The following is a 17,660-nucleotide window of genomic DNA, read 5'->3' as shown; positions in this document are numbered from 1 at the left end:
CTACCCCTCATCCGGGCACCCTGACTGGATCCCGATATAGAGATCTCCCCCCTTTTGAGAAATCACATGTGAACTTGTGTTTCTTTAGGAAGTCAATCCCCAGTACTACCTTTCCAGTAGTGTGAGAGGATTCCGGGAGAATCAGTAACTCTGGTGAAACATTCATTTTGAAGTCTGGCATCCACATGTTTACTTTTAATATCTTTGAGGCATAGACAGTGTTGTCTGTTATTCCCTTTAATGCGACAGGTGGTTTAAGTTTAGTGATGCTGTCGGATACTTGGGATTGTAACTTCCTGAAAGAGATCCGGTTATCACTGAAACTTGTGAACCAGTGTCTAGCAAAACTCTGCATTTTACCCCTCTTATTTTCCCCCTTACCACCATTGTGGAATTTTCCCGCTGACTATTTATGTTTCTTGGCCATCTTTTAGTTCTCCATGTAGGATGATGGTGAGTCATTACCTTATTGGCCTCAAATCTTCAATTTCTGTCATAGTTCCCTCTGTTATAAAAGCAGTTTCTGGCATGCCCAAATTTGTTGCACCTGTAGCACTGGGGTGGTTCTCTCCTATTTTCTTTTTTACTGTGTGTTTGCTCAGAGCCTAAGTTCCCCAATGAGGGTTTTGTCTTGAGCTCCCCTAATTGAACGAGAATTGAATTAAGCTTCTCTATCAGGGGCTGCTGAAGCTTTTCTACCTCATTTTTAATAAAAGCTTGTAGTTCTTCCCTGTTAACAGGATCACAGTCTGTTGTGGTCTACGTTGTTTATTTCTTCGATCCTATATCCCCCTTTTTCTACCTTCTGTTTATTCATTCCTCTTTCTTTATGATTATCATTCTCCTCTTTTTTAGTCTCATTCTTATGTTCAGACACCTCTGTAATGTTGCATATTTGACTGGCTCTAGCTGCTGGATGTAGATCACCTAATCTTTCTTCCCTATCCTTTATTGCCTGATAGCAATCTTCTAATTTACTTATGTTCCTCTTATATGCTGTTTCTTCATATTCCTCTCTTACTCCTTGTCTGAACTGGTTAAAGACAGCCCAATCTAAATGGCTCTTTTCCTCATCTGGCACACTCAAGCTATTTGCTAAGGTGAGCAGCCTATTGTAATAGTCTTCTCTTTAGAAGACTATCACATTATATTAAGCGTGGACTATCATATTAAGCGTGGGTCCAAGCCTCCACAGGTTTGGACCCACGCTTCTAGTCTTGGAAAACTGGGATATCAAGGTATTTTTGAACTGATTGTACTCAAAAGTGTCTCTCAGTATAGGAGAGGAGTACAAAAAGTTCTTCGCCTTGCCAATCAGTTTGTTCCTTAGCATGACTAGAAGTTGAAAATCTGACCAGTTTCCAACGTTCCTTAGTTCTTCTACGAACTTAAAGAAAGATAAGACATTGTCGTTGTCTTCTCCAGAGAATTTAGGGATTAAAAGGTGAGGATTCACCATTCTGAAGAATTCTCTATCCCCCATTCTTTCAGTAATGGTAACTCCTGAATCAGTATTATTCACATTCACAGTTATAAAAATTTTCTTTTACGCTTTATAAATACTCTCTACAATTTTAGTTATACACTTTCTTGTTTAATTGCCTGATTTTAATTTTTTGAAACTGTTCCAATCCACTTGTATCTAATTTAATTACTGTGGTGGATTTTATCCTACTGGCTGCGACATTGTAAATGGGGGGGGGGGTCTTTTTTTTTTTTATATATATATATATATCTTTATATATGTTTCTTATTTTTTATATATATTCGCTTTCCTTATCTCTCTTTAATCTCGTATATATTTATATCTTTATATACAGCTTTTGTTATGTACTTCTAACTATTCTTCCTTATCACTCTTTGGCATATCTTTAATATCTCCTTACGCTAAACTGCCTTCCGCACTTGCCTTCTTATTCTTCGAACACCAGAAAGTTTATTTGATTAAAAGCTGCGCCACTGATGTTCGTTTTCTATTAACAAGAAGTGCAAAAAATGTGCCCAGTAGTTTTTCATTTACCCTCAGAATATCCCTAATTTAATTAGTATCTGCAATCATGGTCTACTATCTATTCTTTACTGTCCTTTCCCTTGGGTTCCCGCTAATAGGCTCTAATATTTTTTCGGAACAGTGCATCAAATAATTAAGAATCAGGCGACACTTATTTAATATTTAAACAACAAAATTTAATTCACATAAGACAATTTTACACTGCATTTTCAGTAATAGAAAAAAAATCTCAATTCAAATCTGCATAAATAAATTACTTAAGTTCCTGCATTTTACTCACACAAATCATATCACATATTTAGCTAATTTTCTTAATATAACATAAATCATTTATGCTGAGCAATGGTACTTATTACTTAATTGTTAATTCTTATTCATCGAACACATAGACAATATCTTTTACACACAATTGCTCCTTCCTTTCTATGCTGGGAATATTCTATAGGTGAGTTTCACCAATTCAGCAAACAGTTACACTATGACTTATTTCAACTACAAATTCCTGACAATTAATTACTTTATAATCTTCAACTGTTAAATATGCCTATTTAGATCAGCTTCTGCTTTACAGCTCACTAATAAAAGTTCTCTTAAAAAGCTCAAGAAAATTGAACAAATGGGTCAACTCACTTTATAGCTGCTACCCACTGTGCACTTGGCTTCGAACTGGACTTCTGTTCCCTTTTCTTCTATGTCAGGTTTTTCTCTCCCTCTTTAAGCCGGCGATAGATTTACTGATGCTTCTGGGACGCTGTACTCATCGCACTTCGGACGAAGATTATCAGCTTGTGGAATGCTTGCATGCGCGTTGGACTAATGGAGCAATTTCTTCCCTCTAGTTGACAGCTCCCGGCAAAGACTCGTCAATTTGTCATCAAATATCTGCTTTGCCTGGCAGATCGTCTTCTCGTCATCTTTCTTTTAGTTCACTGGCATGATTTCTCCTGAAGTTGCGTTCCCAATGACACACATCTGACGGATAACTGCTGATGACTGACTGACGCCCTCTGGATCACTGATAAAAATTTCTGGAACCGATGTTGCGATCTTTTTGCCAACGCCTTTTATTCGGTCACTTGCAAATCCTTGCATGGAGATATGTGACCCCCGAACATTTTGGTGAAATCCCTTGATCCTTTTCTCAGACTGACACTTCCTTTGTTTTTCTCCAACACTCCCTAAATCCTATTCGTTCTGGCAGTGGACATTCGTTTGAAGCTTTTGTCGGTCCACCTAGCACTGACCTTGAACGTTTCAATGTAGAACACACAAAATTTGACGTCTTTATAAAGAGCTAAAAATATACTGTTTACTAGTGGCAAGGTATTGCCTTAATACTACACCTTCTAGAATATTCCCTTATTTGGCAGATACCATATACAATTCCCATTGGGATTATTTACATTTAAACAAACATCTATGTACAAGTTACAATTCTTACTGGGTCAACCTTGACCTTGGTAAAATTTATGTAAAAATATTTAGACTTTTTTGAGCTACATAAATATTTTTACACAAGTATATATTTGGCCAAGAATATGGATTCTTGGCTTTTAGGAATTTATGGTGTTCTGCAACCAATGTTACATTAGGCTGCAGATGGACCACATATATTCTTGGGATTTAGCCATCCTCTTGTTGAGATTGTGTTAATGGATTAACTCACAGCAGCAGTATTGGCTTAAGAGTCAATACTGTCATTCTTGACATACTTACATGTCTGCAAAAGTGGGGAGGTTAATATTCCCTCTATGACAGTGGATTCTGTTCTACAAATTTTTTAATGTGAGTGATATCAAATTCTGAAATGAATTTCTTCAAATGAAGCACACATTTGACCTTGGATGTATATTTAGCAATAATAAACTTTCTTACCTCAAAATCTTACATCTATGATAATTAAGAGAAGGCTTATACATGCATAACTGTTTCATTTAGTTTCTTAGACACATATATTCACAAGAATAAATAAATAATAATATTTTTATGGCTATTTTTCCTCCTATTGTTTAGGAGTGCTCCCTTTTTTTAATGTCATTGACTTTTTACTCAAGAATTTTTAGGGCATTACAGGTATATTTTAGAGACTAGTTTAGAATATATGCAGAATAATGGAGGAAGAAATTTCGCACATACCTTTTTTTGGATGTGTTGGTTGTCTTCTTTCTGCGATGTGCATACTTCTGCTGTTAGGGTGTTAAAAGGGAAGGGGGGATTGAAAAAGTGGGGGGAGGTTGAGGCAGTGTGGGAGAATTAATTTGAAAAACTCTGGGTTTTTTTATATAATAATATACATATATTATTTTTAAGGGCGCTTTTTTTTTTGAGTTGGTGAGAGAGGGGGGGGGGGCTGAAAATAGAAATTGTTTATTTTGGGGAAGGAGAAGGGTTTATGGGAAAAGGGGCCGCGGAGAGGGTTAACAGGGTGCGAGCCGTTTCAACCGTGTGTCATCCTCGGAACTCATGGTAGAAGTGGATGCTATGCCATGTCGGCTTGGTGTTTGCGCCTTTGAAGTGCTTGATGTTATGGAGCTTCAAACACTCAGAGATTATGTAGGATCGGTGGACGTTGATTGAGTTTTCATCACATTTTATGGGTATTGTTTCCGATATTCTAAGCATTGTTTCGTTGTGTTGTCTGTCTGTCTATTATTATGACCTTGTTGATTTGCGGGGGGGTGTTTCTGTTCAAGGGCATGAACTGCTATTTCTGTTTTCCCTGTACTTTGTATTCTTTTTTTTTTTTTTTTTTTTTTTTTTTTTTTTTTTTTTTTTTTTGCATATATTCTAAAATAGTCTCTAAAATACACCTGTAATGCCCTAAAAATTCTTGAGTAAAAAGCCAATGACATTAAGAAAGGGATCACCCCTAAACAACAAGAGGCAAAATAGCCATAAAAAAATATTATTTATTTATTTTTGTGAATATATTTGTCTAATAAACTAAATGAAACAGTTATGCATGTAAGCCTTCCCCTTCTCTTAATTATCATAGATGTAAGATTTTGAGGTAAGAAAGTTTATTATTGCTAAATATACATCCAAGGTCAAACGTGTGCGTCATTTGAAGAAATTCAAATGAAGAACATTTTAGAACAGAATCCACTGTCATAGAGGGGATATTAACCTCCCCATTTTTGCAGACATATAAGTATGTCAAGAATGACAGTATTGACTCTTAAGCCAATACTGCTACTGTGAGTTAATCCATTATCACAATCTCAACAAGAGGATGGCTAAATCCCAAGAATATAGATGGTCCATCTGCAGCCTAATGTAACATTGGTTGCAGAACACCAACAATTCCTAAAAGCCAAGACTCCATATTCTTGGCCAAATATATACTTGGTACTGGCATGAATAGAAATAAAGGTCAACACTCAACCAGTGGTTCTCAAACAAACTAATAACACTTCGTATTGTCAGATGTCCTTATCTTTATGAAGCATTGTGTGCTTTTTTATATAGAAGAGGGAATTAACTACCAACTCTTTGATCATCGATGCTAGTTTCATAGCTAATTGATAATTAAGGCATCATATGCTTCAACTGTCAGCCATAGAGAAGTTATTTCTGTGTGTTTTTTGAAGACCACTGATCTTAGCCTGACTCCTGCCAAAGGAAAAACAAAACATATTAATAAACAAATAAATACAACTGTATGGGTGATGGAGACTGTATCAACAGCTATTGGCTGAGGCTTAATTCTCTATAGTCCCTGTTATTTTAAAATTAAAACAGAGCTTAAATTATTTTAAGTTCTCTTTAACTGAGTGAACTTTTTAAGGAACCACTGGCTGAGTATTGGCCCGCATTTCTATTCTGGTCAGTTTCTATATTCCCAAGAACATGGATGGTTCATATGCAGCCATGTAACAACTGGTGAAAATTATAATAAAACAAAAGCATTGTAGAACTTGAACAAGCAAAGAATCTGAGCACAAATAGCCATATTTTGTTTTTTCTGTACTCAGATTCTTTGCTTGTTCAAATTCTACAATCCTTTTGTATTTATTTATTTTTTATGATTATTATTCTTTTCTGAAATTTAAAATATTATTAAAATACTGTGGATCATTGGGAACCAAACCCAGAAGTGATATGAAGGTTGAACTAATGCAGAAGTCATATTTCCTTGCTTCACACACAAATTTTGTTTGCTTACACTTGGATAAAGGATGAAACCAAGAATATAATTTCTTTGCATCTTTAATTTATAGTATAACCAAGTGAAAAAACTTTCATCATTAGGGGAATATCTGAGAAAATAGAATACTACAAAAGTACATTATTAAGGGTACATTTAAACCATCCACAAAATTAAAAAGTTTATTCAGCTCCTCTAAATATCCCCCATTTCCCATCCAGGGGTTTACCAAATATGATGCACCTTCAACTCATCCTACATAAGGAAATCTAGTAGAAATGAAAATTCAAAGAAGCCTATGAGATGCTAATCCAATACCCAAATCTTGAACAAGAATGAAAGAAAGGGCAAAAAGGATAATAAAAGAACAGGAATGTGGAACTATAATAATTCCCAAAACCCAAGACTTCAAGCAAATTTCCATATGGTGGATATTTTAGCACAATGGTTGTCTCCATAAATTTGATATAAATAAATACTGATCATCTTGTCACCAGGTAACAATGAAAGAAGGAATTGTAAATAGCTGTTTCTTAGTTTAAGGTCTTCAACAGTTTCCGCATGCACCATGAATGATATATTTTTAACTAGAGGACATAACTGTCATCAGTTAATATATGGAATTTGCTTACAATGGAAATAAATTATGTAGTATAAAGCAAAATGTTTGGTCTTGTTTCAAGACCATTTTCAGCACATACAGTTGATAGGACAATAACAGTGACAAATTATAGTGCCTTTTATAGTAATATATGTTATTAAATTAAATATTATACATGATATTAAACGTATGTATACAATATGATTTTAAATGCAGGAGGAGAACTTGATCTGCATCTTTTAGTATATTATGGAAATTGATTTTAGTATATGATTGAAAACTTTGATAAAACAGAAAGGACTATGTGATGCAAATAAATTTATTAAATCCAGAACAATGGCAATAGGTAGAAATGGAGAAGAACTTGACTTGTTCTAGTTAAGTTCTTCTTAACTTAGAAGAAAGGAAATAAACTGGAACATGTTGAAAAAATAATCTGCTTAGGCACATTCGTCACTGACATGTTAAATTATAAAGATACTATCAAACAGCGAATGATCTTGGGTGATCTACTTTGACCCAACTTAGAAATACAGGTATACCACTGATTTTCTAGCACCTGTAGTTCCAGAGCCTTGCCAGACCAATGGAGGTAAGTCCAGCTGTCCATTTCTGCTCATACACCTCTGACCCACTAATTATACCTCTCCAATGTTTCTAATGGATCTCAGACTGGAAACTTTAATATTGAATGTAAATGAAATGAATTTAGTGATTAAATACATTACTGTAAATTGTACAGCACAAGTTTATTAATATCAATGAAACGGGATTATTAATTATATGTATTAAATGAAAATTAAATGATTTAATGAAATCCTCTCAAGGACTTTAGTGAGTACAGGCATGGCAATCCCGAGGTAATTGATGCTGAACCGTGCCTTACTTCATGTAATATACATCTGTTATATTATCTGTAGACTGGCCCCTCCCTTTCTTTCTTTGCTTCTTGCTGCTTCCCACAATGCTATTAGAGTATTTGAGGGCTAGGGGTGAATCTTTACTATTTTGCTATGTTATTTCATCTTATGCAGTCACCAAAGGGGGGAAAGCTAGCCCCAGTAGGTGCCAGTCCCAAGTCTGGATGAATGGCGAGGATTGACGTAAGTAAGGGCATCCGGTTGTAAAACTTCACTGCCATGTGTAGCTATGATCAAATGATACAAGGGCCAGGGCTTTGAAGCGGTAGCTGTGCATCACCCTTAGGTGATGCACAGCTACCGCTTCAATTGCAGATGTGGTTAAAGGATCGAGCCCAGCAGTTGGAGAGAATGTTGCGAGTGGGGACGTTGAATGTTGGAAGGGGAAGAGAGGTGGCAGACATGGTGAGGAAGAGGAAGTTGGACATTTTATGTGTGTAGGAGACAAGGTGGAGGGGGGGGAGGCAAAGGAACTGGGAGATGGGTATAAATTGTTCTACTTTGGAGCGAATAAAGAGGGAAGAAATGGTGTTGGAATTGTGGTGTGTGGCAGAATAAAGGGCAGAGTACTGGAAGTGGGTAGGAGGAATGACAGGATTATGCAAATGAAACTGGGTCTTGGAAAAGAGCAAGTCGTCATCTTATGTGTATATGCCCACAATGTGGCTGTACAGCAGAGGGGAAAGATGAGTTCTGGAACGTGCTAGATGAAGAAATGAAGGAACTGGGGGAAAACAAGATCATGATTGTCAGAGGAGACTTGAATGGACACATACGAAGACAGAATAGAGACTGTGAAAGGGTGCATGGTGGCTGTGGAGTGGGAATGATGAACCAGGAAGGAGAGGTTTGTGGACGTTGCAGTAGCATTTGATCTGGCAATTGTGAACTCATTTTTCTGCAAGAGGGAAAAACATTTGATAACATTTAGAAGTGGTAACAACAATTCACAGATTGGCTACATTTTGACTAGAACAGAACATCTTAAGTAAAAAATTGTAAGGTAATCCCAACAGATCAAGTGGCACAGCAACACCGGCTGCTGTGTGCAGACTCTAAAATAAGGTCAAAGATAAGAACCTTTGGAAGCCATGTGATGAAGACAATTAAGTGGTTTTGCTTAAAAGAAGAGAGTGTGAGGGACTGTTTTAGGGAGAGGGCATTAGAGAGGAGTTCGAATGGACTAGAAAGTGTACAAGATTGGTGGAGACATAATTCAAAGCAATTCTGAGCTGTGCAATTGAGGGACTTGATGAAACATCTGCAAAGATTAGAGAGCAGAAGGAGGGTTGGTGTATAATAATAATGTACAAAAAGCAGGATTCCAATGGAGACATGGAAGTGACAGCTAAGAGGAAGGCAAAGCAGAAGTGGGACGAGTCAAGAGTGGAAGAGGATAGAGAGAGAGAAAGCAAGAAGCCAAGAGAGTTGTTGTAGGCGAAGTCCATGGCATATCAAGATCTTAATATCAATTAGAAACAAACGAAGGATAGAGAAAAATTTATCAATTAGCAAAATGTAGAAATAAGGCATCAAATGGCATCTTACATGCGAGGCAGAGTATTATGGAGGGATGTGGATATAAGAAACAGATGGAAAATATACTTTGAAGCACTTTTGAATGAGGAAAATGTGAGGATTCCCAGAGAAGATGGGCAGCCATATGAGAGGATGGTGCAGAACATCAGAGTTGAAGTGAAGGAGGCCATGAAGAGGGTGAAGAATGGAAAATCGGTGGGTCCTGACAGGATCCCAATGGAGACATGGAAGTCACTGGGGAAGAGGGAATTGACCTACTGTGGGACCTGTTCATAAAAGTTTGCCAACAGGAAAATATACCCAAGGAGTGTAACGAAAGTACTCTTGTCTCCATTTACAAGACTGTAAGAATTGCAGAGGAATTAAGTTGATGTCCCACACAATGAAAATCGTAGAAAGGGTTCTTGATGGAAGACTAAGGAAGGAGGTGGAGATTGCAAAAGAGCAACTGTCTTCATGCCTAGTCGATCTTTGGATTACGGCAGATGATGGAAAAGTTTCGAGAGAAACAACGGGAGCTACATCTGGTTTTATTCATCTGGGGAAAGCGTATGATAGAGTGCCAAGGCAAGAAGTCTGCAGGTGTCTGAGGGAGAAGAAAGTACTAGAAAAATATGTTAGACTGGTGCAGGAGATGTACAGAAATGTGAAGACAAGAGTTCAGACCTGCCTGGGAGAGACAGAAAGTTTTCAAGTGACAGTTGGCTTGCATCAAGGGTCAGCATTAAGTCCGTTCCTGTTTAATATTATGATGGAGGAGGTGAGAGAAGAAGCGCCTTGGACAATGTTGTATGCAGATGACATCTTGCTGTGTGCAGAATCAAGAGAAGAAGTGGCAGCTAAACCAGAAAGATGGAGGAAAGTACTGGAAGAGAGTGGTATGAGACTGATCAGAAGTAAGATAGAGTATATGTGTTGCAAAGTGGATGGCAGCCAGGAGACATGTGGAGCTGGAATGAAATGTCATCAGGAAGGTTAGGAACTTTAGATACTTAGGTTCAACAGTGGAAGTGGGTTGAGAGGCTGAGAAGGAAGTGGGATGGAGGAACTGGAGAGAGATGGCTGAAGTGCTATGTGATAAGGGGGGTGCCAATCAATCTAAAAGGCAAAATCTATGGGACAGTAGTGAGACCAGCGATGATGTATGCTTTGGAAGCTGTGGCCCTGAGGAAAAATAACATCTGCAGGATGGAGGTAACAGAGATGAGAATGCTTAGGTGGATGTGCAGTGTGACCAGAAAGGAACGTCTGAGAAATGACTCTGTGAGGGGAACAGTGAAAGTTATGAGCGAAGATACAGGAGTCATGGTTGAGATGGTTTGGTCATGTGATGAGGAGAGAGGATGAATATGTGGGAAGAAAGATCATGCAGATGGATATGCAGGGGAGGAGGAATTGCAGGTGGCCAAAGAAGAGATGGAGGGAGCTGGTTGATGAGGACTTGAGGATGATAAACTTGGATGTGGAGGAGACTTACCACAAACAGCGACCCTACTTAAGTGGGACAAGCTGTAGAAGAAGAAATGATTTAATGAAATAGATATGTTGGTACATATAAATGAAAATGGGTTTAGTAATTGCTGTACTTACAAAAAAATGTTACTATAGTACTGCTTCTAAAGTTGCAAAATTGTTTGTTTCATAGCTCAATGATTCACCTTGAATCTTTTGATGTTGCAAGGGGAACATCAAATTTTGGTAGTCTTGGCAGAACACCTTGAAGCAGAGTTGTTTAATGTGCTTTGATCTTCCCTTGAGTAATTTTTGATACATCAAATGAACATTCATTAGCTATTATTCCACCACGAAGGTGTGTTGCCACAAGTGGTGTTGCATACACCACACACACAATGCCATCTGTGGTGGCCCAGTGAACTAGTTGGGTGGACATGAAAATTAAAGTGTGCTTTCATGATTTTGTCCAGACTAAAGGAGGTGCCAGAAAATCTGTGGTTTATCTATATATGGAAAAATGCATTTCTCTCCAAAGTACACATTGAGGAAAATAAATAAAACAGCATGGATTGAAATGAAAACCAGTCAGGAGATCAGAGAAGAATTACACAACCATATTTCAATAATAATAATAATCACAGAACTGGTAATTAATTTACGGAATTAACAACGCATATAAAGTATATTAATTAAAGATAACTTTAATGAATCACTTCTATATTTCGGCAATGTCACATTGCCATCTTCAGGAACATAAAGATATGGTATGTGCACTAAGGAACTAACAAAGCAAATGAGGAAGAAAGTAAGAAACTAATTTTGTTCCTAAAGTCCTAATGGTGCCCTCTTGCGGGCTAATTTGGTAGTCTTGGCAGTTGGGCTGAAGTTCTCATAATGAAAGTCTCCCAAATTTGGGGCAGTTTCATGCACCCAAATTTGTTGAGGTTAGGAACGTTTTTTAGAGCTGCTGAAGATTCTTTGAATAATCTTTCGTATTTAAACTTGCTGCGATGGATTATTTTTGTTTTCTTCCAACGAAAAAATTTCGTGAAAAAATACGAAACCTGACAAAGACTTCTACTTCTGTACCCCAGCCACCACTTAACACAGTAGTCAACCGCACTTTCACGTAGTCACAATTTCGCCCTAGCTCCTAAAAGGATACCTGCTGAAGAAATCATGATCCAAATAGAGCGTGGAATTCGCAACCTGCCTAACCATATCGCAAACAACGTGAGACTGGATGTAGTCGGTGTTCTCACTAAAGCCAAACCTCCAAAATCCAACTTATCCAAAAACGAATATACAGCCCTACAAGAATTAAAAAACAACAAAAAAATAGTAATCACCAAAGCTGATAAGGGAAGCGCCACTGTGGTACTCAATCAAAAAGACTACAAAGGTAAGCTAAATTCTTTAATACGAGACCGTACTACTTACCTCCCCATTGAATATAATCCAACCAGCTCTCAGATTAGAACTATCCACAGACTCCTTAAGAAAGTCACTTCTTGGCCTGTGGAAGTCACCAACAAACTTAAACCTTATAACTCTAGACCCCCCCCCCAGATTATATGGACTCCCAAAAATACATAAACAGAATGTGCCATTGCGTCCCATAGTGGATGGCATTGATTCCCCCCACATATAAATTAGCCAAACATTTAGCCAAAACGCTCACACACTACACTGGCAACACACCATCACACATAAAAAACTCGGCCCACTTTAAAGCCAGTATAGAAAACCTCACACTCCAACACACTGACAAAATGGTCAGTTTTGACGTCTCCTCCCTATTCACTAATGTCCCACTCAAAGAAACTCTTGAGCTCATCCAAGCCAAGTTTCCTCCCGATATCTCAGCCCTATTTCAGTTCACAATGAACTCAGGCTATTTCGTTTGGCAAGGAAAGTTCTACAAACAGATAGAGGGGACAGCCATGGGTTCACCACTTTCCCCACCCTTGGCCAATTTATTTATGGAGACATTTGAAGAGAAAGCCTTAAACTCCGCCCCACAAAAACCCACTATTTGGCTTCGTTATGTGGATGATGTGTTTGCTATTTGGCCACATGGCTCAGACACGCTCCACTCCTTCCTAACACACTTAAACAACCAACATCCCAGACTCCAGTTCACCTTAGAAAAAGAGGAAAACAACACCCTCCCCTTCCTAGACACTTTAATCACCCGCCAGCTTGATGGATCTTTGGTTTTCTCTGTTTACAGAAAACCCACCCACACTGGCAGATACATTCACCAGCAATCCCACCACCCCCCCTCACAACAATATGGGGTGATAAAAACACTATATAACAGGGCAAAATTAATCTGCTCAGATGACAAGGCCCTGACTATGGAACTAAACCACATCCTCAGCACTTTCTGAGCCAATGGCTATAACCCCAAAAAAATCCAAAAAATACTAAAACCTGTAAACCACAACCCCCCTCCACAATAAAGACTACACCAAGTCTATCACTATCCCCTACATCCAGGGCACCTCTGAAAAAATAACTAATATTCTCAAAAAATATGACCTTACTTCCTGTTACAGACCACATAAAAAGTTGGCATCCCTTATCCGCTCTACCAAAGACCAACCACTTCCCCTAGACCTACCTGGTGTATACCAGGTCCCTTGCAGCTGCAAATTGTCCTACTTTGGCCAAACAGGCAGAACAACAAATATCAGGATTTCAGAACACCAAGACTACATCCGGTTTCACCAGTACAGCCGCTCTGGGCTGGCAGACCATGCCTTAGATACCCACCATAAAATTCGTTGGAAGAAAACAAAAATAATCCATCGCAGCAAGTTTAAATACGAAAGATTATTCAAAGAATCTTCAGCAGCTCTAAAAAACGTTCCTAACCTCAACAAATTTGGGTGCATGAAACTGCCCCAAATTTGGGAGACTTTCATTATGAGAACTTCAGCCCAACTGCCAAGACTACCAAATTAGCCCGCAAGAGGACACCATTAGGACTTTAGGAACAAAATTAGTTTCTTACTTTCTTCCTCATTTGCTTTGTTAGTTCCTTAGTGCACATACCATATCTTTATGTTCCTGAAGATGGCAATGTGACATTGCCGAAATATAGAAGTGATTCATTAAAGTTATCTTTAATTAATATACTTTATATGTGTTGTTAATTCCGTAAATTAATTACCAGTTATGTCTAACCAACGTATAAGTCTTACTACTAGAATAATAATCACAGAATTTTTAGTAAAGGTTTCCCCAGATTATATAGAATGTAAGAATAGAAGGAGAGAAACAGTGGGAAGACCTAGAAGGAAATGGATTACAAACACAATTGGTCTGAACTCTTCAGAAATTTTAATGACTTGGCTGCAGATATATTGATCTGGATAGCTATTATTGGTGATATCCTCAACCTGCCATGGCTGGATAGGAAGGATGATAAAGGTTAAATTATTTAAACCCAGTAATTGGGTATGAGCAGGATGACTTCCAAAAATTGAAAAAGTTTGACACTCATCATTATCAAATTCTTGATATGTATTCTCAAAGGGTGCACAGGATACAATAGTACTACATGAAAAACTTACATCATTACTAACTTCCTTTTTTAGGGAGCCTTTTTTAAATGGGCAATGCCCCAGCTGGCATGAAATTCTGTCATGTTGTTCCATCATTTTAAATTGTGGTTTAAGCCAGTAAGAATACAATTTGTTCAGCTAAATCCCAAAATGCCAGCATCTCCTTGTTCATTCCGTATCCAGTTAGATACCTAACAGGGTGCACCACGAGATGGTGAGGATTGTACAGGTCAGAAGCCCAGGTCGGTTCTCCACATTCTTTTAAAGGCTATGTGGAGGTCTCATCTCAGTTATATAGCTTTGACCCTTAAGCATCACATTTGACAGTTGTTTCTGTTTAAATTTTAACAGTGAATAGGATCCTTGCAGCTTTCTTTATACAATTTTTCTTTCTAATAAAAATTGTCTTTTGTGTAAAACTTTAGTTTTATTCCAATGAATGAGACTTAAGAATGGGCCTAGTAGATATTCTGTGAATGGCAAGACCTGAATTACATGTCGTGAATACTAAGATTAGATGCAGACATATTTGAGCAGACTGATATCTACGTCGATAATAAGATAGACTGCATGAGCAAGGACTTCTGTAATCTTCTAGATAGGAAAGAGATGGATGTTTATTCTTTGGAGAATGTAAGTATGAGCTTAGTTTACAAATCAGATGGAAGGAGACTTGAAAATTAATCTGTCATAGGAGTCTAACAAGCTGGTGAGACACGTTTTTGACTTATGTAATGGAGAATAGAAACTTCCTCTGAAAAAAGCACTAAGGTGAAGGCCAAAATTATCAATTACTTTGCTGTTGTAATCATTGTAAATGACAGCAGCATTGAGCTGAAGTCATTTTATAAAGAAAAACATAGAGCCCAGGTAAAGATGAGATCCAGACTAAGGAAATGTGTCAATATTGAAGACATACAGTATATGCTGTTCTGAATGTTCCATATAATAGTTTTCTAATATAGAAGAGATAGGTAAATCCATTACAGTTCTTTCAGTTTGTATTATTTATTTTGGCAGGAAAAACAAGGAAAAAAGATTCTTGAGTTTGTAGTAAATTCAAAAAATTTGCAATATCTTGAGAAAAATTATTACTTAGTAACTGTAAACATCTGTAAGAGGAAGATTGACAAAGAGTGAAACCACAATCAGAACCAATGAAAAAGTCTGTGTCTGTGTATTACTACACAGACTTTTTCATTGGTTCTGATTGTGGTTTCACTCTTTGTCAATCTTCCTCTTCCAGATGTTTACAGTTACTAAGTAATAATTTTTCTCAAGATATTGCAAATTTTTTGAATTTACTACAAACTCAAGAATCTTTTTTGTACTTTGGGAAATTTTTTTCTTGAAATGTTTTTTATTTTATTTTTTATTTTTTAAGCATATGTCGATGAATATCTGGTTACAAGGAAAAAACTTGATAGATTTTTTTTTAACTTTGGCAGCCAATAGAATCTGCGGTAGGTCTCAAAGGAATATTTTCACGAAAGAAAATCTTTGGAATACCATTAAGTTTTAGCATGATGAATTTAAATCTGGTTGATTGTGTCATCCCAAGCTTACACTTTGTCTTGAAGTTTGTTTAGGTTAGGTATTTGTGAGTGATTGTGCATGGTTTCTAGAGATGCATTGTTATGTTGAGATGATTAAATATATGATTATTTAGAAATATAGTAAAATGTTAAGTTTCCTGGAGTAATTGTTTTTATCCTATCAGCTTTATTAGCTTTTAGAAATGTAGTAAAATGTTAAGTTTCCTGGAGTAACTGTTTTTATCCTGATTGCTTTAAAGATGATAGAGCCAAAATTTCATTTCTGCTGAAATTGGCTAGAGAAGGTACAGATCTAAGCAAAATAAAAGAAGTGTATGCAACACATGATTAAAAGCTTTATCTGGTTTATAAATGAAATCCATAATGGGTATATGTGTTGGAACTGTATTAAAATCTAAACCTATCTGAAGTTTCCACTCAGCTATGATCAGTTTTATTTCTTGAATATTATAATACAGTCTACAGAATTTTCCCTTCATATGTAGAAAGAAATTTCATGATAGTTAAGTAACGTTATATTCATAAATTTCATCTAATAATAAACAGTAAAGATTATTCCCATAGCTTCCATCTTGATGTCAAGAGAATTGTTAATATTACAAGCCAATAATTAACTCATAAAGATATGTTGTTTTCCAGGCAATTGAAAGAAATGCATTTCTTGAGAGTGAGCTAGATGATAAAGAAGCATTAGCTGTTATGGTACAAAGACTAAAAGATGAAGCAAGAGGTCAGTGTTTTCTACTTAATGTATTGGATGAATTTGTTTTCTTTTCTTTTTTTTTATGTATACTGCTATTGATTTTTTGATTGTTATAAGTTTTTATTCTTATCCATTTGTTTTAATGTTTAATTATTTTAATTACTGTATACTTTCCATTAGTGTTACATAGTGATCAGCATTCATTTCAGAGACAAATTATGGAGACTTCAACTGTGTTAGAAATCTCATCTCACCTTCATTGTACCCTCTTTTACCTTGCGGTGTCGAGGGTTTATTAATCATCAGACCTCAAACCGTTCACAGGATAAAGTGGTCAGCCCTGCATCCTGGTATCCTATGTCCTATAGTGTTGGTTCTCAAGGCTGGTTTGCTTGCTTTGCAGGATGAAAAACCCCAGGATAAACTGGGGGGAAAACTCTACTGTCCATGCCCAAGACCGGCTAACTTGGCTATGGCTGAGGAAGATCCTTCAGCTCCTCACGTCACTGACGGTAATCGAACCTAGGACACTACTTTCCCAGGCATATGGTTGTGAAATGCACAGCCACTAGGCTAACCGCGTAGGTGTTAGAAATAATTACTTTAATTTCCCGATGTTTCACCTTCATATTGTTGGATCCTACTTGTTCTTAATCTATACTTTGGATCCGACATGATTACAATTACAATGTTCTTAACTAATTGATAAGTTGTGAGTTGATTTCTAATTCAAATATAGAGAAAATTTATATTTAAAGACTGCGCCACTCTGTATCTGAATTAGTTCAAGAATTGAAGAAAAATCAACCTTCAACTATTTCTCCTTAAAATATATACTGGCCGAGTATATTTGACTTACTTAATTTACCCGCTCTGGTTCGAATATTTTATGAATGGTGCAGTAAAAGAGATTCAGGCAAAATACAACTTCAGATAAACAAAAACAAACATTTAATTTTAAAATCACAAATTTTACACTTAATTTTAAATCAGTAATTAAGATATCACAAGCATTTTAACTCCTCAGGTAAATTCAGTCATTCAACTCATACAATGGTTAATCTGTTGTCTCTATAATACAGTCTTCTCACAGTTCCTTAAGTTCCAAATACAAAAAAATTTGCAGTAATACCTCTTCACAAACAAACACTTTTAA

At 36.8% G+C, this 17,660-nt stretch overlaps 1 protein-coding gene across 9 annotated transcripts in view; it reads left to right on the top strand.

Annotated features, from left to right (window-relative positions):
* The window catches only part of LOC150102845 (nuclear distribution protein nudE-like 1-B), a 303,402-nt gene that overhangs the window by 194,324 nt on the left and 91,418 nt on the right, over positions 1-17,660 (top strand). For all 9 annotated transcript variants that reach the window (XM_090398534.1, XM_090398535.1, XM_090398533.1 and 6 more), the window contains one exon: positions 16,441-16,531. In XM_090398534.1, coding sequence (XP_090254660.1) covers positions 16,441-16,531 — 91 coding nt within the window. The remainder of the gene's footprint in view (positions 1-16,440; positions 16,532-17,660) is intronic.

The sequence above is a fragment of the Typopeltis vanoorti genome, chromosome 9, assembly GCF_054136105.1.
Source record: "Typopeltis vanoorti isolate ZY-2024b chromosome 9, IOZ_Tvanoo_1.0, whole genome shotgun sequence".
NCBI classification, from domain to species: domain Eukaryota; kingdom Metazoa; phylum Arthropoda; class Arachnida; order Uropygi; family Thelyphonidae; genus Typopeltis; species Typopeltis vanoorti.
This window is presented reverse-complemented; position numbering and strand designations above follow the sequence as displayed.